Source organism: Nannobrachium achirus (assembly GCF_963921795.1).
Source record: "Nannobrachium achirus genome assembly, chromosome: 4".
Lineage (NCBI taxonomy): Eukaryota > Metazoa > Chordata > Actinopteri > Myctophiformes > Myctophidae > Nannobrachium > Nannobrachium achirus.
The window spans coordinates 67,287,672-67,312,682 of NC_137813.1; the positions used below are offsets into that span (position 1 = coordinate 67,287,672).

Below are 25,011 nucleotides of genomic sequence, written 5' to 3' on the forward strand. Positions count from 1 at the left end.
GATCGCAGAATGTGCGCTCTGCTCAAGTAACAAGTCTTCTTTTTTTGGTATCCTTGCACTTTACAATGCATTGTATGGACTCACATTTTCCAATAAATACCCTAACCAACCAACCAACCAACCAACCAAAAGATAAAATATTGACAGGTTGACTTTATAAAAAATACATATCCTCACCTAATTTCAAAAGGTCTGTTGCTATGCAGCTTTCTTGTCATGACCAACTCCTGCAGACACCAGTAGTCGATCCTTGTGATGGTGCTGTTGATCTGGTATCCACAGTCTCCATAGGAACAGGAGAAGTCATTCTGCTGGTCAATGGGCTTGCAGGAGGCTAGCTTAATACGAAGCTCCACCTGCAAACAAAACAGTGAGTCGAGTTTACAAAGCACTGAATCTGAAGGAAAGGTCCTGAATCGAGAGATTCAGGAAACAGCAAACAGTCATTTACATAAAATACAAATGGATTCACAATATCAAGGTATTGCAAGCATTAGTGAGATTTAACAAAATCTCACATTTGCCATTTTTTTTAATTGAGATTTTCAGATATGAATGAAAGAATGGGTTATTTTCGGTCTTTGTTTACAACAAACCAATGGATTAGTCGATTCAACGCTCTTTTCTATAATAAAATTAGGATCTATATTTGTTTCATATACATTTGATTCCCCCAGACCTCAACACATGACATGTACTGTATGGTAGGCTACTACAAGTGAAATATAATAAATGCAAACATTCCGGATTCAACAGCTCCCATAGTTACTACACATAGTTGTACACAATACCAACAGATTTAGCTTATTTACTTTTCATATGTTATAAGTGGCTTCCAACAGAGATTGTGATCTATAAGCCCACCTAAGGATTTTGTTTCATGAACTCTTTCAATGTTGGCTCCATTTAAATTCAGTTTAATTTCACAGTCAGCAGGAACACCACCAAATACCATGAACTTAGTTTTGTGTTCATTTAGTGACAACTTATTCCAATCAAACCATTTCTTTAACCTTATCAATTCCCTTTCTGATTGTATGTCCTTGAACAAATTAAATTAGTATCATCATCAGCAAGCATAACAATCTTCTAAATATTAGATACTGTAATAAAATGATTTAAATAAAGTATAAATACGTTAAGAGTTACGTGTGGAACACCACACGTTACTCTTCTAAGATATGATTCTGTATTATTATTAATATTTACATATTGGAAACTATTATTTAAATTACTTCTTAACCAATGATTAGTAAGACCTCTTATTTCATACGGTTCTATTTTTTGTACAAGTAGGGAATGATCAATTTTGTCAAATTGTGTCAATACATATTAAGTTTTTCACGAAATCCTTTTGATGGTCACTCAATAACCCTTATTTATACAAAAGAAGCCATCAAATAATAGGCCTATGCATAATATACAACATTAATAAGTAAAATATAAGTGTTTACCTCATATGTCCCATTCCATGAATAGTGGACTTTGGGGCTAAAGGTGACAGATCCTCCATAGTAGCGGTAGTCACTGGTACTGTGATCAGCAGCATCCCCTGCAGTCACACTGGACCCCATCAGCACCAGCTGCAGCAGGAGTATTAAAGAAGACATGGTTACCATCATGGTTCAATCTGTTCCTCTGACAAACACCACCACAAGCACCACCTCTTAAAGTCACCATCACAAGGAAATGAAATGAATATCTCACAATAACCTGATATAAGAACAAAAGAAACTTGACATGTTTGATATACTGGCTTAGTTTTGGGCGTGGTAGGAAACGCTTCTCAAATTCCTCCCGTCTAATGTATGTTGTCGGGAAATCGCTGTATCATATAATTGTTATTGATAAGTACATATTACATAATTATCATTCGATTTTTGTGATGCCCTCTTTCTCTCCTTCAATAGTGATTTTCCTTCCTGCGTGCGTGCCCCAGACCTCAACGCAAATGCATTTGCATTTGCGTGTGCGCGCGCGAGTGTGTCCAATATCTCATCAATGACTGATATGGTTTGCCTTCTGGCAATGTGTTAGTTCCTTTTGTAGGGCACTATGCTTAATGCAGACATATTATCATATAGGCCTAAATAATGTTATGTATACGAGTCGTAACCAAATACAGTCTTACTGTATAACAAAGTAGATTTGGGTACGTGGGAACCATGTTGTGTGGGGACCAAGGACATCTCCAGCTGCATGTCATAAGACACCAGATAATGTGGCATCGAACAGTAACTTCTTACTGTCATTTTTAATTTCTCAGTTACATTGACCAGGGACGTGCAGAGAATGTTAGAGAGGCAGGGACTGAAATTTCTAAAAGGGAAAATGTCAGAAATATCGTTGTGAGCTTTGAGGTCGGCTATTTTCAGTGCTTGATACCACCCTCAACTAAACATAATAAAGTCAATACATGGAGATGTGACGTAACAGCATGGATTTCTACACAGAGAGGGCAATTCTTTCAACATAAAATGCTGCATTCAAGTTCAGAAGAGTTTGAACAAGGCAATTCTCTTGAATGCTGCCTTCAGGTATGGCATGGAAAGAGGGCATTTGCATTTCTTTCACCATAGTAAAAACTGCATTCATGGTCTGGAAATGGCACTTTTTACAGACGGATAAAAGGGCAGGTGCTCAAGCCCCTTTGATGTCTATGTGTACATACAAATTTGTTAAGCTAAAATAAATTTTGAGAGACAATTCTATAATACTCTTCAGGCCAAATAGCATAAGCTCTAGTGTGCTTTTAAATGAAACATTACAAATGTGAGAAAAAGTAAGTTGGGAGTATGAGAGAGTGGGATGGGTGTTGTGGGGTTTTCAGTTTCAGTCATTTTCGATTTTTTATATTTTATTTTTTGATGTTTTTTTTCTTTGATTAACCTACTATTTCTTTCCATTTGATGTATTGATGTTGATGTATACTGATGTATTTACCTTCCTGATTGTAAGTCGCCCTGGATTAAGAGTGCATTTGCAGATTTGGGCACGTTGGCTGCCATCTATTAAATGCATTAAACTTACCAGCGCGTGTGCGGTTGCGCTGCGCTCACTAACATTGGTGTGCGTGACAGACGCACATGAGATCGTTAGCATGATGATGTAATATTCCAACTGCGGGGCGATCCCCGAGCTCCATTCACTCATAACATCCACCATTTTACATGCATTCTCTATGGGGCTTGAGACGGCTGTGCAAAGCAGAGTCCTGTGCACGTGGGCTCATCAGGAAGTGTATGCGACCATATCGGCTGCTAAGCCTGATGGGAAATGTAGTGTTTTTGCTCACCTGGGGCTAAACGGGACATCTTTATTATTATTTAACCTGATAAACATGCAAGCATTGTCAGCCAGATTTAAGACGTGTGGACCTGTCTTTTCTCTCAAAATGGCAGCCAAATATTGATGACATCAGGGATCTCCATATATGGGTATAAAAGGGACAAGGACAGAATTCATTTGCAAGTGTGACTCGCGTTGCGGTTGGTCGTTTAAGTTGGACAAAATGTGGCCAAATTCTCCCAAATATGGATGAGCTGCCTGGGATGTGGTGTCATGCATTTTGTGATACACATGGGCTTGATATTGACCAGTAAGACTCGCTAGAAGAGGGTCATGTGAGAAATCAGGGGCGGAGGTTGTGATTTGCCATCCAAGGAGTGTGTGTGCAAAGTTTGGCATGGATAGGGGCAATGGTGGCGGCGATATGAGTATAGGGATAAAGGTGTGACGTGATGTGTGACGGACAGACTGACTGACAGAAAGACTGACTGACAGCTGGTGGAGGTTTTGATAGTAACTGCGACCTGACAGGGATCTCCATATATGGGCATAAAAGGGACAAGGACGGAATTCATTTGCAACATCATTGTGTTGTCAGAACAGATCAGCTATGCTGAGCTGGGATAAGCTGATGTCAGAACAGGTCAGCTATATCCTTCTGCTGAGCTGGGATGAGGTGTCATTGTGATGTCAGAAGAGTGACGGACAGACAGACAGACTGACAGACATGAGCTGGAGGTTTTCATACTATGTAGCGACCTACATTCGCAATTAACATACTCCGCCATACATATGTATATCCATCCATCCATCTTCGACCGCTTATCTGGATGGAATCGGGTTGCAGGCGTAACAGTTCCAACAGAGATTTCCAGTGTTCCCTACTTCCCCTTGGGGATCCCCAGGTGTTCCCGGGCCAGTGTGGAGAATGAGATGTAATTCCTCCATCTGGTCTTTGGTCGGCCAGGTTGTCTGCCCCCAGTGGGACGTGCATAATGCATAGAAGACCTCTCTAGGGAGATGCTCGGGAGGCATCCGTACTAGATGCCCGAGCCACCTAAGCTGCATGGCTCCTTTCCAAGCATATAGGAGTAGCAGTTCTACTCTAAAGGCCCTATTTTCGTCCATACTAAACCCTAACCCTAACCCTAACCCTTTTGAAAAACATTGTTAAATACTTCAAATAGCCGATCTGCATCGACATGTTGTGAGCTTGTAGATCATTTAAAAATGTTTTTCAAAATAGTAAAAAAAAAAGCAAAGAAGTTCAGGGGTTTAGGGTTTAGCATGGAGGAAAATAGGGCTCCAAGTCTCTCTCGATTGACTGAACCCGACCGTATCTCTAAGTGATGCCAGCCACCCGTCCGAGAAAACTCATTTCAGCTGCTTGTACCCATGACCTTATTATTTTGGCCATGACCCACACTTCATGACCATAGGTGAGAGCAAAAACGAAGATAGCTCGGTAGACAGAGAGCTTGATTGATTGATTGAAGACTTTATTAGAAGTTTGCATAGGAAAAGGTACAGTTTCATGACGGTACAGTTCATTGGTACAAGGTCTACTAAAAGGAGATCCTAGAAAAGCACTTGGCTTATTTCCACAGGAAACCATTGAAGCATCTCATATAACATTGAATGACAGATGGATAGAACCCGGTCTGGGGATCTTAGTATAATCCGATTCTATGGGAAATAATGGAAAATCAAATATCAATTTTTTAGATTTTTGTTTTAGAGCAAAAAACTAATATTGGTTCAATTTTCCAATTTTCTAACCGTGAAACAAAAATAAAATTATACTAAGATCCCTAGAACATTTTTCTGGTCTGGGATCTTATTATAATTTGATTTTTTGGGAAGGAATGGTAAATCAAAGATCAATTTTTTTGATTTTCGTTTTAGAGCAAAATCAAATATTGCTTCATTTTTAACACTGAAACACAATCAGGAAAATACTCAAATGTTTGTCCATTTTTCTGATTGTACTACTATTAATTTTTAATTTTTTCCTCCCAATACAAAAATCCAAATATTGTCCGTTTGTAACCCTGAAACAAAAATCAGGAAAATGGTCAATTTTTCTGATTGTGTGATTCATATTTTGGCATTTTGTGATTTGGAACCGACAAAATAAAAATAGGCCCATTATTCAATTATCTAGTCCAGGAAAAAAACCTCATCATGAATTTCATGACCAATCACATGGTCTACAACTTCAAAATAAAAGCTGTAGGCTAGCCCAGGGATCTTCAACGTTTTCAGGCCCCCAAACTGATGGGTAGATGGAGCAGGGACCCCTTACCTCGAAGGGTGGGGGTGGGGCTACAACATATTGTAGGTGTAGGCTATATTTATGAATAAAATTCAATACTATGCTATTAAAATAATAGATTATATATTCATGATTTTATTTTAAATATGCATGTACTGTAGGCTACAAGTGGCGTACCACTGCCATTTATAAACATACCTCATTAACTGAGAACCAATGTCAATATTATCAATTTAGCACTAACAATCTGTCATTTGCATAATAATCATGTATAACCCCGCATTGCCTCCAATGAGTCTGTCGGTGTCAGTTTGCCACCATTGGTGTGTGAATGTGGGAAGTGAGGACGCTGGCGTTGACTGTTCGCCGCTTCCCCTCCCAATGTATGAATGAACCATTGTAAAGCGCTTTGAGCACTTGGAAAGGCGCTATAAAAAAATACACACACACACACACACACACACACACACACACACACACACACACACACACACACACACACACACACACACACACATTAACTAATCAAACTTTTAATCTGTGGTGCTTGTTTGTTTTTGCCTTATTCTCCATGGCAGCCACATGGATCGGTTAAACCATTCTCTCGAGACAGAGTCTGTAGGAAGAGGGACAGACCGAGTGGGCGTTCCCTTTTCTTTGACGATGGCTTAAACAAACACACAATGTCATTTTACTGCTAAACAGTAGGCTACACTTAACAATGATTTTGGAAACATACATGTTCTTTATCTTACACCTCTCCAACTACAACTTAACACACATGTATGAACAATGCATGTACAGCAGGCCTACAGTAGACCAGGGGTTTTCAAAGTGGGTGACGGGGCACCCTGGGGTGCCGCTACGGCAGTCCAGGGGTGCCGCGAGATCATTTGATAATATTTGGAATTTATTTGGAAACTTGAAAAAAAATTTAGTATAATTTTAAACTTGAAGTACAAAGTTATTTTCAGTCAGTTCTAACCAAAATGGCTATTATCTGAAAGTTTTCCTCGCAACATAATCACTAAAATATCGTCATGCAGAAACCTAGTATCTCCAAGTTTCTTCATCATCAGACTGTCGCACAAAACTAGTGAAAACAGCAGATCTACAAGCACACAACGCCTCGCATCAGATCATTTTATAGATGATAAATACAAAACGAACGGTTTTGGACATACAAGGTTTCCACCCTACAACGACGATATGCTATGAACATAAGGTGCTGGGAGTGAAAATTATAATGTAGGGGTGCCTCGGATTAAAAAGATTTTTATGGGGTGCTGGGGGCTGGAAGAGGCATTTGGAAGACCAAAAAACAAGAAAAAAGAAACGTGAAATTCATGGTGGGGCCCCTTTAAAGGCCCTATTTACAGTTAGTTTCAAAGTTTCTTAACAGTTTTCCGGAACTTTCAGGTATTTGTCCTCAAAAGCTCTGTCGTGGCACAATGATGCTTATAATAATGTCAGTATCTCTCGTCTGTTATTTCTCTGAATGAACTTTGCATCCGCTCACACCCTTTACAAGAAATTGTCCCACTTATTTTCAAAGGTCATAAAATGAAAGGTAGACTCCAGACACGTGCCGGTCAGTGAGCTGGTCCTTGTTGATGTAGCTATCTAGCCTGACAAGCATATCGTCATTGTCGAGCGGAAACCTCGTATCTCCAGGTTTCAAATGTGTACGTTCTTTCGCAAAGTACAGCCCTGCTTCGTCATAGAAGGCGGTCGCACAAAAGTAGTGAAAACAGCAGATCTACAAGCACACAACGCTTCGCGGTGCGAGGCGTTGTGTGAAAAACGAACGGTTTTGGACATACAGGGTTTTCGCCCGACAGAGACGTTATACTTCCTCTGAGTGTCTCCAGACATGCTGTACGTTAGGATTTCAACATTGAAACAGGCAAGGCACTGTCTGTTGGTCTTTTATTTTAGTGACACGATGAAAAAGTGTGACCTAATCCCTTTAATTGATATTAATGACCATATTCATTCACTGGTCAGCGGCTGACAATTTGCCAAAAGATTTCCCAAATAGAAATGTAAAATTGTCTGAAAGTGTCGACATTTTCTTTTAGTATTGAATGTATCATACTTATTTAACTTGTCTTTATCTTGGCAATAATTGTAACAATTAGTCATTCAATTAAACTTTTGTTGGATTAAGTTACAGTCACACCTTTATCTAAATGAAACAATCTATTTCAATTTTTATAAGCACAATTGTGTGTAAATGTTGCTATTGTAACTATCAGGGACCAGGGTTTATTCCTCATTGCTGTTATCTTCCTTCTCCCTGTGGTGCAGACTTTTATTGTTGAACTTTGGTCACGTGATCCTCTCCCAGCATTTACAACTTCTTGTCAACGATAGATCTCTGACTCCACCCATTGAAGGAATTGCATAACAATCTATAAAATGACAGGTAGACACCAGTCATGTCAGTGTGCTGGTCTTTGCTGGTGAACAGCTTGTCTTCCTCTGCCTCTTCAGACCTACATTAGAATTGCTACATTGAAGCAGGTAAGACACCAGAGACCATTTGTTTCCCAATTTGGCTGGGAGCCAGTCATTGGATTTTTATTCATTTTCATTTTTTCATTTCATTTGAAAGCTGGGGATCATTGCTACAAAATGATATATTGGTTGTGGAGATTGACCCAACAGTTTTGAAGATATGGCTTATAGAATGATGCCAAGCTGAAATACTACTTTTGAGATATTCAAGTTCTAAATAAATGTTTAACCTGCAAATGACCTGACGATCTCTCACATTAATTAAAAAAAGTCCTATTTACATGCAGAGTTAAGCTCTGGCGTTTAAGTGAAATGTAGCCTGAAATTTATGAAATGCTTTAGTGGCTTTATCACATTTTAGTGAAAAAAAAAAAAAAAGGGTATTTTCAGTCCCTGTCTAAAGCTGTACTTTCCGAGATGACTGGCTCTCAGTGAGATTGGGACACATTTGTTATTTAGTGATGGGAATGTGTGACTTAACCTCTATAATTCAGGCTATGAATGCATTAAATCAACAGCAGCTGATATTTTGTAAAATAACTTTCCAAATCAAAATCAAAGATTTCTTCATTTGTCAAGAACATGGACAATAATTAAGAGAAGTTTGAAGATTAAGCTGCTGTCACATCTGTATCTAAATAACAATTTCTATGCATTTAATGTATTATCTTGGGCTGTTACGCTTATGCTCTGGATTAAGAATGTCTGCTAAATGCCTAAATTGTAAATTGTAAATTAAATCAGTATTATCGTACAAACTACGGACAAATCTAGACATACAAGGTGTGTGAAGGACATTCCTGCTATCTTGAAAAGGACATGAATTGTCACCTTCATTAGACCCTCTGAAATTGAACGAATAACCTGTGTCATACTGTATACTGTGTTACTTTAATAATCTGCTTTGTTATTTTCAGTCAGTTCTAACCAAAATGGCTATTATCTGAAAGTTTTCCTCGCAACATAATCACTAAAATATCGTCACGCAGAAACCTAGTATCTCCAAGTTTCTTCATCATCAGACTGTCGCACAAAACTAGTGAAAACAGCAGATCTACAAGCACACAACGCCTCGCATCAGATCATTTTATAGATGATAAATACAAAACGAACGGTTTTGGACATACAAGGTTTCCACCCTACAACGACGATATGCTATGAACATAAGGTGCTGGGAGTGAAAATTATAATGTAGGGGTGCCTCGGATTAAAAAGATTTTTATGGGGTGCTGGGGGCTGGAAGAGGCATTTGGAAGACCAAAAAACAAGAAAAAAGAAACGTGAAATTCATGGTGGGGCCCCTTTAAAGGCCCTATTTACAGTTAGTTTCAAAGTTTCTTAACAGTTTTCCGGAACTTTCAGGTATTTGTCCTCAAAAGCTCTGTCGTGGCACAATGATGCTTATAATAATGCCAGTATCTCTCGTCTGTTATTTCTCTGAATGAACTTTGCATCCGCTCACTCCGCTGGACAAAGTAGCTACTCAACCCCAGTACTTTAGTCAATAAATATATACTTGACAACTTTAAATACTATCACTGAACTACAAGTAAAGGGTAATCTGTCAAACTTGTACTTGAATTAAAGTACGGGTACTTCCTTTTTAAAATACTTAAAATAGCAAAAAGGTCATGGTCCATCATGTGTATCTGCTATTTTCTCCATTTGAAATAGGGCTTAAGTGGTCAATGTACTTTTCCCTTCCTAGAAAATGTAGTGGTGTGAAAAGCACACATTTAAAAGTCTTTGAAATGTAATCCAAAAATACAAATACTCAAGTAAAGACAGTACTCAAGATCTAGATTTTGTAAGAAGACATTAATTTACAGGGTTAGAATTTTTTTTAAACATGTAGATACAAGGTTTCTAGTTTCTACCCAACAGCAATGAAACAGTTAATATGTTTTACTGTGAAACAAGTCTGCCATGAGTCCATATTTATAACGTTGAAAAATACTAGAAGAAAAGTGGATTGGTTAATCTATATAGGACTTAACCCATGAAGACATGAGGCTGATTAATCAGTGGTTGACACACATTTTTGTGGCAAGGACCCCCCATATTGATATGTATTTTGCCTAGCCTCGGATTATGGACCAAAAGGTTGGGTATGATGTAATTAACAAAACCTAGGTATTATTACAGTTACTCACTCCTAACCATAGACTGTGGAAAAATATGGACGAAGCCAAGCCATTGGTTTCTATGCAGCGCAAATGGCCCTTTCTACCCCTTGGAATGGGTGTCGCCATCATAGAATTGTAAAGGCATCAGAGATACTATTGTGCTGACAACAGTCACGTGCACCGCAGGGATACATGGGAGAATGTGGTCTGAGCCTCCCGAAATACAGCACACGAAGAAGAACACAGCCGGCTGGTATCAGTTTAGTTGCCCCCCCCCCCCCCCCCCCGCAACTTTATAATTTATTTTAAAATAAATTGGACCACATTTCAACAAAACAAATATGACGGTGATTGAAAGGCAATTTTTAACTAGCGATAGGAACCATACAGTATTCATGAAAATGTTAAGGTTAGAAAACGAAAGGGGAAAATGAATGGGATCCAAAGGAGAGCAATTCTTTTTGCGATCGGCCGGGGGGGGGGGGGGGGGGGGATTTTGAGTACCCTAAGGTTTTATGTTAGAAATGTTGAGTATGGGTCCCCAGCATGTAGAAACTGCCGGATGGTAACTTGTATATGTTGAGCAATTTGCATAATTTGCATAATAAGCTTTAATTAGCATAATCACCTATATGGATAATATGTCAAAAACTGATAGGACGATTTGAACAATATTGGAGTGGTTTTGAGGGTTATTGAAGATGCTGAATACATTTCTGACATTTTCTAAATTCAAAATGGCCGCTTTAAACCGTAAATGGCCATATACCAACTTAAATTGCGATGATTTTGATACTTTTTTGTTGATTTTGATTATGAATTAAATTATAAATGTGGTTATTTATATGCATATACATTATCTGCATTTCAAAAGCAAAATATAGACAATCCACACAAAATGATTAGAACAATGACTGCCACAATAGCCTAGCAAAAATAGTCACTTCATCATTTGGAAAATCAACAAAAAAGTATCAAAATCATTCCAATTTAAGTTGGTATGTGGCCATTTCCGGTTTAAAACAGCCCTTTTTGAATTTAGAAAATGTCCGAAATGGATTCAGCATCCTCAATAACCCCCAAAACCACTCCAATGTTGTTCAAATTAGCCAATCAGTTTTTGACATATTTAGTGGCCAAGGCCACGAAGTGGCAAATGGCCACTCATTGTTATTGGACTTCATCATTACTATTATTATTATTATTCCGCCACTTTTTCTCTAGCGGCTAGACCGTGCAGTCGCTTTTTACGAAACTCGGCAGTATGGCAGAGGACTATGCCAAACGGCTAAAACGCGAAGCTCGCAACAATCGGCCAAAGGGTGGCGCTGTAGGAAGCCTTTGAAAAATGCCAACTTTGAACTGGTGTAGCTCATGCCCTGTTTCAGGTACAGCAATGAAACCTGTATACACTTATGCATCTCCTCATGCCGAACAACTTTTACGCTCTGACTTTTGACCTCTGACCTTTACTTCTCCCACAATTTTGAATGATATGAAAAACAGTCAAAATGTATCTCCTCCTGGGATTTTCGCGTAACGTGCGCGAAACTTTTTTTACATGAACTTTGGACCAATACGGTCCGAGAAGTTAGGCGGATTTTCTTTAAAGCGAAACATTATTTTTTTATAATTCACTCAATGTTGCAGTTTTATGCAAATTATTCTTCTGCCTCTAAATCATACATGCAAAGTGACACGTTCATGGCATTTGGCAAATATGTAGAGGGTTAGTCCAAATATCACTGAAAGCAATCTTACTCCAATTGGCCAAAGGGGGGCGCTATACGAAGCGTTTGAAAACTCAAACTTTAAAGGGGCATAAGTCATGCCTCGTTTCGTTTGAAGACATGCAACTTGCTTACACGCGTGCCTTGACTCAAGCGGAAGACATCTGTGTCTTTGTTAAGTAAGCTCCGCCCTTAGATTTTCCGCCAATTTGAGCAGTTTGTAAAACACTTAAACCCGCTTTTATTCCGGAACTTTTGCGTCACGTGCACAGAACTTTTTTTACATGAACTTTGGACCAATATCTAAAGATCTGTCAGATCGGATTTTTTAAACATTGAAACATGCTTTTTTAATAATTCCATCAACATTGCAAGTTTTATGCAAATTATTCTTCTGCCTCTAAAACATACATGCAAAGTAACATTTTCATGATGAACTACTGTAGAGGGTAAGTCCAAATATCACTGAAACCAAAAAGAATCATATTTGAAATGGGGACCCCCCACCCTGACGTGAGTAGGGTTTTCCCATGATCTGGGCCTTAGGCTAGATGCAGAATAGAGCTGGGACGTTCGCGAACGAATTGAATCTTTTGAACGGCTCTTTGAAGTGAACGTTGGGATCCGGTTCGTGCAGTAGAGAGCCGTTCATTTGGGGGGGAGACCCCCTCCCCCCAATTCAACATCTCCTTGCTACTCCACTGAGTACTGACTGAGTACAGTGAGTGAGTGAGAGAGAGAGAACAAGTGGAGGAGCGAGTTCATTGTTGCCTGCTTGTTTTTTTTAGGTGTTTTATGAATAACAAAAGTCAAGGTAGCTTAATTTACACACACATTTTATGAAAAGGGTAAATACTAAATTGTGATCTCAACTGTCAGCAGAGGAATGTGGTGCCACCTTGTGGATTCATGTTTAAACAAATTCTTCTTAAAAATATATAAATATACAAGGAGCCAAATGAGCCAGTCTTTTGAACGGCTCTTTTCAGTGAGCCAGATCGATGGTACTGTCTCACTTCAAAGAGCCATAAATCCCACCTCTAATGCAGAATGGTTAGGCACAGGTGTGTGTGTGTTTGTGTGTGTGTGTGTGTGTGTGTGTGTGTGTGTGTGTGTGTGCGTGTGTGCGTGCATGCGTGCGTGCGTGCATGCGTGCATGTGAACTGAATCTAACTGATGGCTTAGTTTGGTTTTCAGAAAAACTACATTTCCCAGAATGCATTAGCTAAGATGGCTGCTTGTTGCAATCAGTTTGATTTGTCAGCACCTGGCCGCAACACAGCTTCTCCGAGTCAGGCAATCCAAATGTTTTTGCTCTTAACCACCGAGCTCTGCTTCACTGTGTAGCTGGCTCTCGAAGGGACTCTTCCATCGAGCAGTAAGCAAAACTCCACTATGTTCTCCTCTGTCGCACATTTGCTCTGTATTTTGCCACATTGCTAATGGTGGTTCTATCTGTTCCCATTGTAGGCAAACTAGGAGCTGCATCTGAGTCTTGGAAGAGAAATGGCATGTGTTAATGGAAGCAACGGCATACTGTGAAACATATGTTTCGAATGTAACCCCTGTTTGTTAAGTTCTGGAAAGAAGCATATTTTGAGTTAAAAGCCCCGGTTTTGGGAAGAACTTTATTTCATGTTTTAGGGGAACGCCCCATTGAATAAAACAACGCTTATTGCGTTTTCACCTTGAGAACTGTTTCCGTGTGCTGGTTTGGGTTCAGACTTCACAATACTTAATGTTTAAAAACTTTATTTGAAGACGTTTACTACTTGAATTATTTGAAAACATTGTGATTTAAAAGACATGCCTGAAAATGGCTAGGTTGTTAACCCTCTGTTTTGAAGGTTTACAACCTGATGACCAACTCTTCAACAAAGACAACTAATGAAAAAGTTGGAAAATAAAGATATTGAGTTAAAACCTTGAGGAGTTCTTTGGAACTATTTTATGTCTGTTGCATATAGTCTTTTGCATACATGTTGTGTAGAGGTCAATTTGTGCTTTTACCAATAACTATGCCGATTAGTGTAAAATCGGCAGAGTCTCTGTCACCAGAAGGCCGAAAACGCATTCTTCAATATTACTCCTTCAGATTTTATCCGATAATCACACAAATGGGCACACAGTATCTCTACAGTGATGTAATCATGACGGATTTGTCGAATATCATATTCTATCTAATTGGCTAACATTGAATTCCAAGGTTTGCAGGATTGCTCCTTTTTGAACAAAATGTCTCAAACGCAGCCTGCTATTTGTGTGAGATTCTGCACGCACATTCCCACTAGGCCAAGGAACAGATGCCACCCTTCTCACATTGGCCTGTTATAGCGCCACCAGCGGGTCAATTTTTGCAAAACCCATTTTTGGAACAAAATGCCTCAAATCCCGCATGCAGCGTCCGATTGCCGTGAAAGGCCAAAGAACACGTGGTACCCTTTTGACTTTGGCGTATTATAGTCACCACTAGGCCAAAAAAAAAAACACCTGACCTGCTGGAGACCTGTTCGGAAGAACACTACTTCTAGTTTTTCTTTGATTTCTTCTTTGCTTTCCCTTGATGCTTTTTTGCTTTCCTACTTTTTCTACCTTGGCCACTTTATCGCTGCTTGCAGCTATATTTTCCATTATTATAGGTGATTATACTAATTAAAGCTAATTATGCAAATTATGCAAATTGCTCAACATATGCAAGTTAGCATCCGGCAGTTTCTACATGCTGGGGACCCATACTCAACATTTATAACATAAAACTTTAGGGTACTCAAAATGTCCGGGTTCACAATGGGGCTCTATGGGCTGGCTACTAGACTATGATGGTGCTGCCTCTGTGAAAGCCACAGTAAATGTGAGAGTAGTTGTTACCAGGACTGACTAACTTGTTAACTTATTATCTCAAATCCACTGATAGATTCTCCCTGCTGTCATAAAACCATCACAGCGATCAGGAGAATTGTCTTGTCATCAGGTCTCCTTTCCCTATTCTCAGGTGGGTGATGACAGCTCTGACAAGTTGAAAAGTTGTGGAGTCGTGTGAAACGATAGCACACACACACATTTTTTCATATTGGACTCATGGTGGCGCAATAACATCCCACAGCTTGCTTTGACTGTAGATCATGCAATGACAATGTTCTCCGCCATTTTGAGTTTTCTTCAAAACAACATTTTTTCTGTTACGGATTTTGTTGAAATTCTCATGCAAATGGTGAATATTATCTCCGTGGTCACGTGCAGTAGGGGCCCGTTTTGCACAAAATGACACAAATTACATCAACACTAGCCTGGCACCCACCCACCCACCCACCTGGAACCAGACCAATCCGCCTGGGCAAAAGCCTTGTGAAACTTTGCATTCACACAGGGGCATCAATTGGGTATGGCAGGGGTATGCAGCTGCCATACCCTGGATCCAGGGGGGGGAAATAAAAGTTACTTTTAAATAGAAATCCATGAATGTCTCTTTGTCTATCTGTTCTGGTTATTAAGTTGTTAAATTACAGTAACATAACTACAAATGTTTCAAAAATAATTTAAATCATAAAATAACCAAAGAAATTCCCTAAATTACAAAACAAAATGTTTAAGAAGAAGTGAAAATTTCAGATCTGCAAGCACGCAACAAAGCACAAAGCGAAATGTGAGCTTGTAGAGCTGATATTTTCACTAGTTTGGGTCTGGGGCAAAACATGTGATTTCTCCTTTGGGTCTTTTGTCATTTGGGTTAAATCCCTCTGGTCTAGTGTGTTGGGCAGTGAGGATCAGGAGGTGATATGATGACTGATATGACAGGGTGGAACAATGGTGGACATTTAGAAACATACGGACTGGAGCATGGAGAGGATTCACAGGATCTATTCTATAGCATCTGTTTTGAATGGAGTGTATCTGTCATGCATATTATTGAATCCTGTCAGAATTATTATTGATTGTGCATAAAGGAACATATCTATCCATCCATCCATCTTTATCTCACAATGCATAGCATCGTTGTGAGCTTGTAGATCTGCTATTTTGATCGGCTTTTTTGAAACATTGCTGTAAAACTCTCTCTCGTCCAGGTTAAACTGTTGCCATCCTTCTTTGTCCTTTGTTCAGGGTTGACTGCAGGTGCGGTGGTCTCAAAAACATAAAGGAGAACTGGTCGGGACCCACAGGGGGGTCCCCACATGATTTTGAGGGGGTCCCCAGATGATAGTTTAGTGAGAATTTAAGGACTTCCAAGACCTTTTTAATACTTAAGAAAACATAAATACTGCATCAAAAGTAATCAACAAACTACTATAAAAACTGGTCAAACACTGGCTAAATATCTGATCTCCTATATTTCCATAATGTTTATCTGTGGAACCGAGACAAACAATGCCTCAACTCCTACATTCCAAGTGCTTGTCAGGGTGGGGGAATCCCCAGTTCAACTTCAAATATGATTATGTTGGGGGGTCCTGACTTGAAAAGTGTCAGGACATTCAAATTCCAAAGTTTATGGCCATATACTGAGTACTCTATATATATCCAGTAACCAGTTAATAACTTTTATTTACGTCTTTAATAGAAAGAAGCAGACTTCTGACTTATTTGGGATTTCTATTACAAATGAAAGAGGCATCAGACCTTTAAATGCATGTAACAAACATTCATCATTTATTATCCCTAGTCCAATTTAGATTGATCCAAATCTTTAACATATTTTATGCATTCTGATTAATTTAATCATTTAATATTAATAGTAGAAACATGTACAGATCATATTTGTACTTGGGCTTTTTTCTTTTTTACAATACAACCAACCCAACTTTAACACACATTTGATAGCAGGAGAATAGCATTACAGTATTTACATCACTAAAAAAATAAGGTTTGTGTGTGTGAGTGTGCATGTTTGTATGTACAGTATGCATGTCTTCATGTTGATCTCATATGTGTGTTACTGTGTGTGTGTGTGTGTGTGTGTGTGTGTGTGTGTGTGTGTGTGTGTGTGTGTGTGTGTGTGTGTGTGTGTGTGTGTGTGTGTGTGTGCGTGCGTGCGTGCGTGCGTGCGTGCGTGTGTGTGTGTGTACAATGTACTGTACTGTATGTGCTTGAGTGCTGTATTGTGGTGTGTGTGTGTGTGTGTGTGTGTGTGTGTGTGTGTGTGCGTGCGTGCGTGCGTGCGCGTGTGTGTGAGCGCGTGCGCGTAATAACAATATCACCAGAAGATCCAAACGTAATGGTAGAAATGAAAACAGTTGTAAATGTACAAGAAAGTCGCGCCGCAAGCGGCGCTCCTGTCTAGCCCCCCTCGCCACGTTGTTAACGGGAAAAGCTCTGTGAATGAGACATCTAGACTGGCGAGGAGCAGCCTGACATTACATAACTGGAGCGGGGAGTCTGCTGCCGTGCTTCTCTCTCTCTGTCTCTCTCGGAGGGGCTGCGCTCTCTAGGGGCTGTGTGTGTGTGTGTGTGTGTGTGTGTGTGTGTGTGTGTGTGTGTGTGTGCGTGTGTGTGTGTGTGTGTGTGTGTGGCTACGCCCCCCTCGGTTGAAATTGGATCCGCCGGTCCCATAGCTGGGAATGAGCCAATGGACGGCGGTCCCCATGGCGACGGGGGGCGAATGATAGCGTTATGGGCGGTATTCCTTACGCTCTGACGACTACCTATACGACTACCTATGAGTTGAAGTCGATGTAAAGGGGGCGTGAATGGGCTTGGAAGTGGGATGCGGCAATAGGAGGAATGTAATAATAGATAAATGTCCACGTCTACAGTGTTATTTACTGTACATATTCAGAAGCAATAAGTGCTGGATGATGTGTTTGTTTTGTTCAGGACATCAATTCAAAACTTATGTCAACAGTTCATTCAAGTCATCAAACATTATATGATTCAAATGCTGGTGATAAAATATTGTGCATCCACACTGATAGCTTTAGATGTTCTTCAGAATGATTACTGACTGACATAACGTGCAATTATGACATATCATAAAGACAAATAATCAATTATCACATCTATCCTTTGCTTTAAGAATATAATGAGCATTGTGTAAGTAAAGGTGTATGGTGGACATTTATAAATATTCATAAAGTATTATACACATGCTATGAAAGTTATAAAAAAACAACAACAAAAAAAAAAAAGATTTAGAGTGTGATATTTAGGGTGTAATCCATCACAGATTATTACCTACCAAACGTTAGTCCAACTCAATAAACCAGATGATTTTGCCATCCTGGACATGATGCTACCATCTGATGACTGACTTTGTTTGGATGGGTTAGATCACTGGTTCCCAAACACTGGGTCGGGACCCATTTGTGGGTTACAGACAGATTTGTATGGGTCCCTTTTTCGCTAGTGTGGGTCCTGGGCAAACATCTAATTTCTCTTTTGGGTCCCAAGCTAAAAGGTTTGGGAACCACTGGGTTAGATGACTTGAAATGGACAGTTAATTCTAATTCACCTCTACATTGAACATCACTGATGTCCAAAAGTTTTACATTTTCTTTTAAACAGTGCTTTTCTAAAAATAAAAATAAAACATCTGGCCCATCATTTGAAAGTCTGCCTAGTCTGATTAGGTTTTTATAACTGTTATGGATTACTGACTGACCCTTGTTTGCACTGATTTATGAAGGGTTAATAACGCACTTCCCACAGCATTTGAAGAGAGAAAGGGTGAGAATGTCTCCACTCTGGCCATGTGCAAACCTAAAATAACAGAAATTAAAACATAAGAGAAAACACAAAACAAGATACTAACTCATCATTCAATAAGTCATTTTACAAAATGATATACATTAGTTTGGGAAGGTAAATAATTACATAATGTCATCTCATTAAATTATATGTATATATTTATATTCTGGAAAAGACACTGTTTACTTTGTTTCCTGACTATCCCTTACATCTCCCTCTGGTCAAAGCCACATTACTTTTAACTATAGAGGTCACCTGGGAACCCAATTTCAATCAGTGGTCAGATTAAACAGTTGCACTCAATAAAATGACAACACATGGGAGCTGGGTGATCATTATGACTAAACAATGTTATGTTTAACTTTAAAAAGTAAGTGTTGCCAAAGGTGTAAATAGTTTATTTGATAGCAAACCTACTCCACTGTATATAACATATACCATTTCTAAGCTTTTGTTCTTGGGTCCCATAGGACAGTTGGCTTTCATAGTAAATGTCTATAATTAGGGTCAGATCTGGACATGGGTCACCAAATGCATGAAATTAACTAAGTAGAACAGAAAGAAACAGCCTGGGCCTCCAAGACCAGAGAGAATCACTAATATCAACATGACTTACTGTGTGCAACAAGGTGTCTCTGGACATTATGCATCTGGATTCAGCATCTCCACCTCAGGAGCTGCAGCCTAAAGTTAAAATAAATCATAGTTAGTTATGATACGTCATCACCTACCACTGACCACCTCCTGTTATATACAGGAAACCTCTGAATAACTCCTGACTCCTTTGTACAATTGTTACAGTCAATGATGTTGAATGTACTGTTGATCAGTGAATTATGAGACCAGAGGTAAAAATAAAGTATACTACTTACGGTTACGACAGAGGTCATCAACAGGGGGTCCACAACCCCTTGGGGGTCCGCAGAGGTACTGCAGGGGGTCCCCAAAATTGTTGCTTGATTAAACAATAAAAAAGAGAAAATAAATAATAATAATAAAAAGTATATATATCTTTTTTTTCTTCTTCAAAAATGTCTGTTTGTCTTTCAATATTTTAACCATTTATTTAAAAATAAATAATGAGTCTGTCCATTTTGAATAGCTTTTTTTTTTGCATAACATGATTACTGTGACATTGGTTCTCAGTTAATAAATGTGTTTAGAAATGGCAGTGGTACTCTAGTGCAGGGGTTTTCAAAGTGGGTGACGGGGCACCCTGGGGTGCCGTGATGTCAGTCCAGGGGTGCCGCGAGATCATTTGATAATATATATAATATCACTCAGGGGTTGACACTAAGGTCTCAGAGGCACTTTCCTGTCGGGCAAGTACAGTTCATGTTCTACTTGCCCCAAGGTCATGCCCACTTGCCCAAAAGTAAATCGTCCATTATAAAATGATAAGTACAATTTTAAATACTGCTCAATTTAACACTTATTTCTTTACTTTCTGGGGCTGTGCAATAAAAAATGTCATACCTCAATACCTCCAAATCCAAATACCTACATAGCTATGATTGAATATGTCTATGGTTTCACACTTGTTACATTCCACAGACCAGAAGACAGAGCGTGCTGGCCACGTGCAGGTGTTTAGACAGATATCTCGTGTTGTGTTTATACTGTTGCGTCCCCTCTCAAATGAGCACTCGTCCAGTTGGGCAACCTGAAAGCAAACTTCACCTTTTTTATTTTTACCTGCCAGGGGCAGGTGGGCAAGCCTTAGTGTCAATGTCACTACATCACTATCAGTTCACTATGCTTAGTAAAACAGACCTGATTTGCACTGTTCTTGATTAATTATTTTTCCATCTACGACAACTCTCTTCACTAAAAATAGCAGAAGTTCACAACGCGTCACAACTTGACGCGTTGTGAGCTTGTAGATCGCCTATTTTTGGTGAACCTTCCCCCCAGAATTGGGATGCTGGGGTTCAAGTTGTTAAACGTCAAGTATTATGTTATTTTCAGTCAGTTCTGATGGAAACGTATATTACTCCAATATGAAGTACGATTCTAAAAATGAACAGTGTAACTCAGGGGTGCCATGGATGAAAAAGTTATTTACAGGCCCTGAGTCAAAAAGGTTTGAAAACCCCTGCTCTAGTGTACATTGTATAATGTATGTTTAACATAAAAGCATGAATATGTTTATACATACAAAACACAATTTTATACATAAATATGCTGTAACCTTCCCCACCCCCCACCCCACGTAGTGGCAGGTGCAGGTGGTCCCTGCTCCATCTCCCCATCAGTTTGGGGGTCCCTGGTCTGTACACGTTGAAGACCCCTTACTTACCAGATGGAGGGCGTGGAGCTGGAAGAAACGTGTAAAGAGATGTGACTGTAGTTAGCACCATATTAATGCAATGATATGGCATGAGAACCAATATGTACGTCATTCTACTGTCTCACCTTTCTTCCTCCTGTACATGAAGACTCCGGTGACAACGGCAGCAACAACAGCAAGAAGCATCACAGCGATGATGATGATGATGATGATGGACGTGTTGGATTCTGGTTCAACTGGAACAATAAAATACAAAGAAACAGAGATGAAAAAGCGGAATTATCTTAAAACCCGACATTCATCCATAATCTGACTTTGTCTGTCTGTCTGTATGTCTTTGTCTTACTGTCTGTCCATCTATCCATCTTTCTGTATGTATGTCTGTCTGTTTAACTTCCTATCTATGTGTAGTTATTATGGACCAAATCACTATTTTCAGTACAGGGGACTCACTCTGATCTAGTCTATATTACATCTGTGATTGGGTTTTAAGATTAGTCATGTGATCAGGCCAGTGACCTCTTTGACCAGCTGTAGAATGTGTCTTTGTGTTTCACTTTACCCACAATTCAGAGCACATACTGTATGCTCATCTAAATCAGTCTCAGGTTAATAACCATTTCAATTATTTTTGATCTAACTTCTATGGTAGTACATCCATACCTCCTTTAGTCTTAATCCAGTTGGTCTTGATCTTCTCTCTGTCCAGAGTGTACTTTAAGTCCTCTTTGATCCCAGCCAGCTGAAACACACACTCGTACCGCTTGAAGTCTTCATGTTGGACTGAGGTCAGGTCCAGGTCAACGCTCATCTGGAAGGTTCCATCCTCAGGGTTGGGGAGGGTCTCTCCATGGTCCACGTTGTCCTGGAGCTCCTCTCCATCTTTAGTCCAGAACATGATGACTCTGTCTGGGTAGAAACCTGTAGCGTGACACCTCACTGGAGAGGATGGAGTCTTCTGGAGGAAAGATACAGAGGGACGCTCTGAGAGGGGGGGGGGGGATACAGATGGAGAGAAAAAGAGAGAGGGGAGAGAGAAATATTTTGTTAGTGTTATTTGTTTGAATTTCAATGTGGATTTGTTGACTGCTTTGATTTAAGAACTGTTGTATTTCATGTGCTTCCATTATCAGTGCAATACCGCAATGCAGAAATAATAAGTGAAGTAAAATTCTTATAACCAGTGTAAAAGTATTCGTTATGCAGAATGTCGCAAAATGTGTGAATTTTAAAGAAGAAAAAAGAAAGCTCACAATGTGTTACATCACGAAAATGTTGGGAGTTAGTAGAACTGCTATTTCTGGTGGGGGGGAAGTAAGATATTTAAATATTGATGTAGTGGAGATGTAGTGGAGTAAAAAGTATAAAGTATTGATAAATGGAAATACATGGAAAAGTACATGAAAAATGTCTTTCTATTCCTGAAAAGTTGCAATGTTATAATGGAAGCCATTGTTCTCACGATAATAAAAATCGAAATATTTTTTTCAAAAATCTGTCAATTGATGATGTCACTGGTGGATGGATTTGACCCACCCACAGCTCTCCTATGAGACCCAGACTGAGTAGAAAGAAAGGTGCTATTTTTATCATGAACATTAGTGAGGACCTATTATATGAAGACAGGTTGAAAAGTGGTGAAGTCCTCCTTTAAGTACAGTTCTTGAGTGAAAGTACTTAGCTACTGTCCCCCATTAACATTAATGATTAACGATAATAAATACCTTTGAACAAATGAAATGAAAGAGATGGAGAGATAGAAAACATAGTAAGAGAATAATAGAGAACAGTGAGACAAAATGGAGAGAGAAAAGCAGGGATGAACAAACAGGAAAAGAAAATCAGAGAGAAGGGGATAGAAACAAAGACAGAGACAGAGAGAGAGATACGAGAACAAACAGATTATGGATAACATATTTATCTAAGTATAACTGTTGTAACTGTTCTCTGTTCTACTCGTAGTAATGTTACTACATCTGAATATATTTATCTAAGTACAGATCATCACATCATGTTGTTGTACCTGTTCTCTGCAGAATGTTCTTCCCGTTGTTCAGATGCTTCTTCAGGTATTCAATGCACTCAGTGTTGTAGTAGTACTTCTGCTGTGCCATGAACATTTTGTTTTGATCCAATCTCAGCTTGCTGATGAAACCCTGTGGTGTTGGAGAGACCCATGTCTCTCTCTTCACGTCCAATGAGATGAAGTCCTCTCCATCATAACCAATCTGTTCAAAACCATCAGTGTCTCCAGTCTCATCATCCCACTCACAACCATACATGTTCTGGACGATGTGGACACCTGAGACAGACAGACAGACAGACAGACAGACAGACAGACAGACAGACAGACAGACAGACAGACAGACAGTCAGTGTAGTAAACAACAGACACATTCTTCTTGGTGTCAGTGATTGATATTCAATTTGTACCACAGAGAACAGACCATCACACACACACACACACACACACACACACACACACACACACACACACACACACACACACACACACACACACACACACACACACACACACACAGTGTCAATATGGTTCTGTCTGTCTTACTCTGTCTGTACTTTTTCTGCCACAATTTATACTTGGCGTATGATGGTGTCATGCACTGACAATAGCAGATCTACAAGCTATAGATCTAGATATAGGTTAAGTCACTGTCATTGTATAAAGGAGTGTGTGTGTGTGTGTGTGTGTGTGTGTGTGTGTGTGTGTGTGTGTGTGTGTGTGTGTGTGTGTGTGTGTGTGTGTGTGTGTTTGTGTACTGTAGGTTTGGCACTATCATGTAATTTGACTTGACAATTAAATGTCATCTAAATAATTGCGATTAACAATTTAACTGTGTTTTTGACATTGATCAATAGAATGCCAAAAACATTTCTGTTTGCGTTTTATGCTTATTTCTGACAAATAAACGAAATACAGTATATCATTTCAAAATAATGGAAATAGACGATCTACAAGTCGATCGATACGCTCACATCGATGTGAGCTTGTAGATCTGCTATTTTTGGTAAGTATTTTTGTAAGTATAATAGAGAGAAAGTGAGTAAATGAATGTGTGTGTTTGTGCATGAGTGGTGTGCGTGCGTGTGTGTGTGTGTGTGTGTGTGTGTGTGTGTGTGTGTGTGTGTGTGTGTGTGTGTGTGTGTGTGTGTGTGTGTGTGTGTGTGTGTGTGTGTGTGTGTGTGAGAGTGAAGAGTGTGCATGCGTGTGTGTGTGTGTGTGTGTGTGTGTGTGTGTGTGTGTGTGTGTATGTGTGTGTGTGTGTGTGTGTGTGTGTGTGTGTGTGTGTGTGTGTGTGTGTGTGTGTGTGTGTGTGTGTGTGTGTGTGTGTGTGTGTGTGTGTGTGCGTGTGTGTGTGTGTGTGGCATGAAGGAAGTTACATCTTACTGATTGTTTTTTTTCCAACAATGTGAATAAAATCCTTTTTGCAGTGTGTAGTGAAACATAAACATACCTCCAGTTTGGTTGAAGCGCTGCTTTACATTGTCTATGTTGACCTTGAAGATCTGCTGGTTAACCATGCTAATCTCAGTGTTCCTCTCCCAGTACTGTGGGTCCTCTGCTGTGATCTGGTTCATCCAGTCCTGTTTGGGAACTTCTCTCTGTGTGTTGCTGTCATAGTGAGTGATCTGAACATCATCAACCATCCCAACAGCCACAAACTCTGGGAAGTTTGGGACATCAGAGGAAACAGTGTAGAAGTATTTCAGGGTGTGAGTCACTGTGAGACAAAACAGAAAGATAAAAATCTAACATTATAATTACACAAATGCACGTTTGTGCAATAATGTTACACCAAAATGATTTTGATTTAATCGCAACAATTCAATTATGTTTCAATTCATTTCCAACAAGAGAGAACTTCAAACAGGTCATTTCTGTTTCTGCATGAACTCATCTGTCTGTCTGTCTCTCTGTCTGTTCTTCAATATGTGCTTCTGGTCTCTGTCCATCTGTCTGTCTGTGGATATCTCTCTCTCTCTATGTGTCTTTCTGTCTGCCTCTTTCTGTCTATTTGTCTTTCTGTCTCTTTGGCAGTAAAATGCATAATCTATACTCCGTCGTACAATGGTGTCTGGT

The 25,011-nt window shown here is 39.5% G+C and overlaps 1 protein-coding gene and 1 pseudogene across 2 annotated transcripts in view; both read right to left on the bottom strand.

Moving 5' to 3' along the window:
• LOC308283753 (class I histocompatibility antigen, F10 alpha chain-like) overlaps nucleotides 1-25,011 on the bottom strand; it is a 313,784-nt pseudogene that overhangs the window by 287,875 nt on the left and 898 nt on the right. The gene's annotated exons all lie outside the window — the stretch shown is intronic.
• LOC308284202 (major histocompatibility complex class I-related gene protein-like) lies at nucleotides 174-24,807 on the bottom strand (the record flags this gene model as incomplete). Its single annotated transcript, XM_080724750.1, has 8 exons — nucleotides 174-356; nucleotides 1,455-1,583; nucleotides 20,920-20,937; nucleotides 21,028-21,146; nucleotides 21,574-21,894; nucleotides 22,934-23,212; nucleotides 24,386-24,652; nucleotides 24,801-24,807. The coding sequence occupies 8 exons, from the start codon at nucleotides 24,805-24,807 to the stop codon at nucleotides 174-176; spliced, it is 1,323 nt and encodes a 440-aa protein (XP_080580876.1).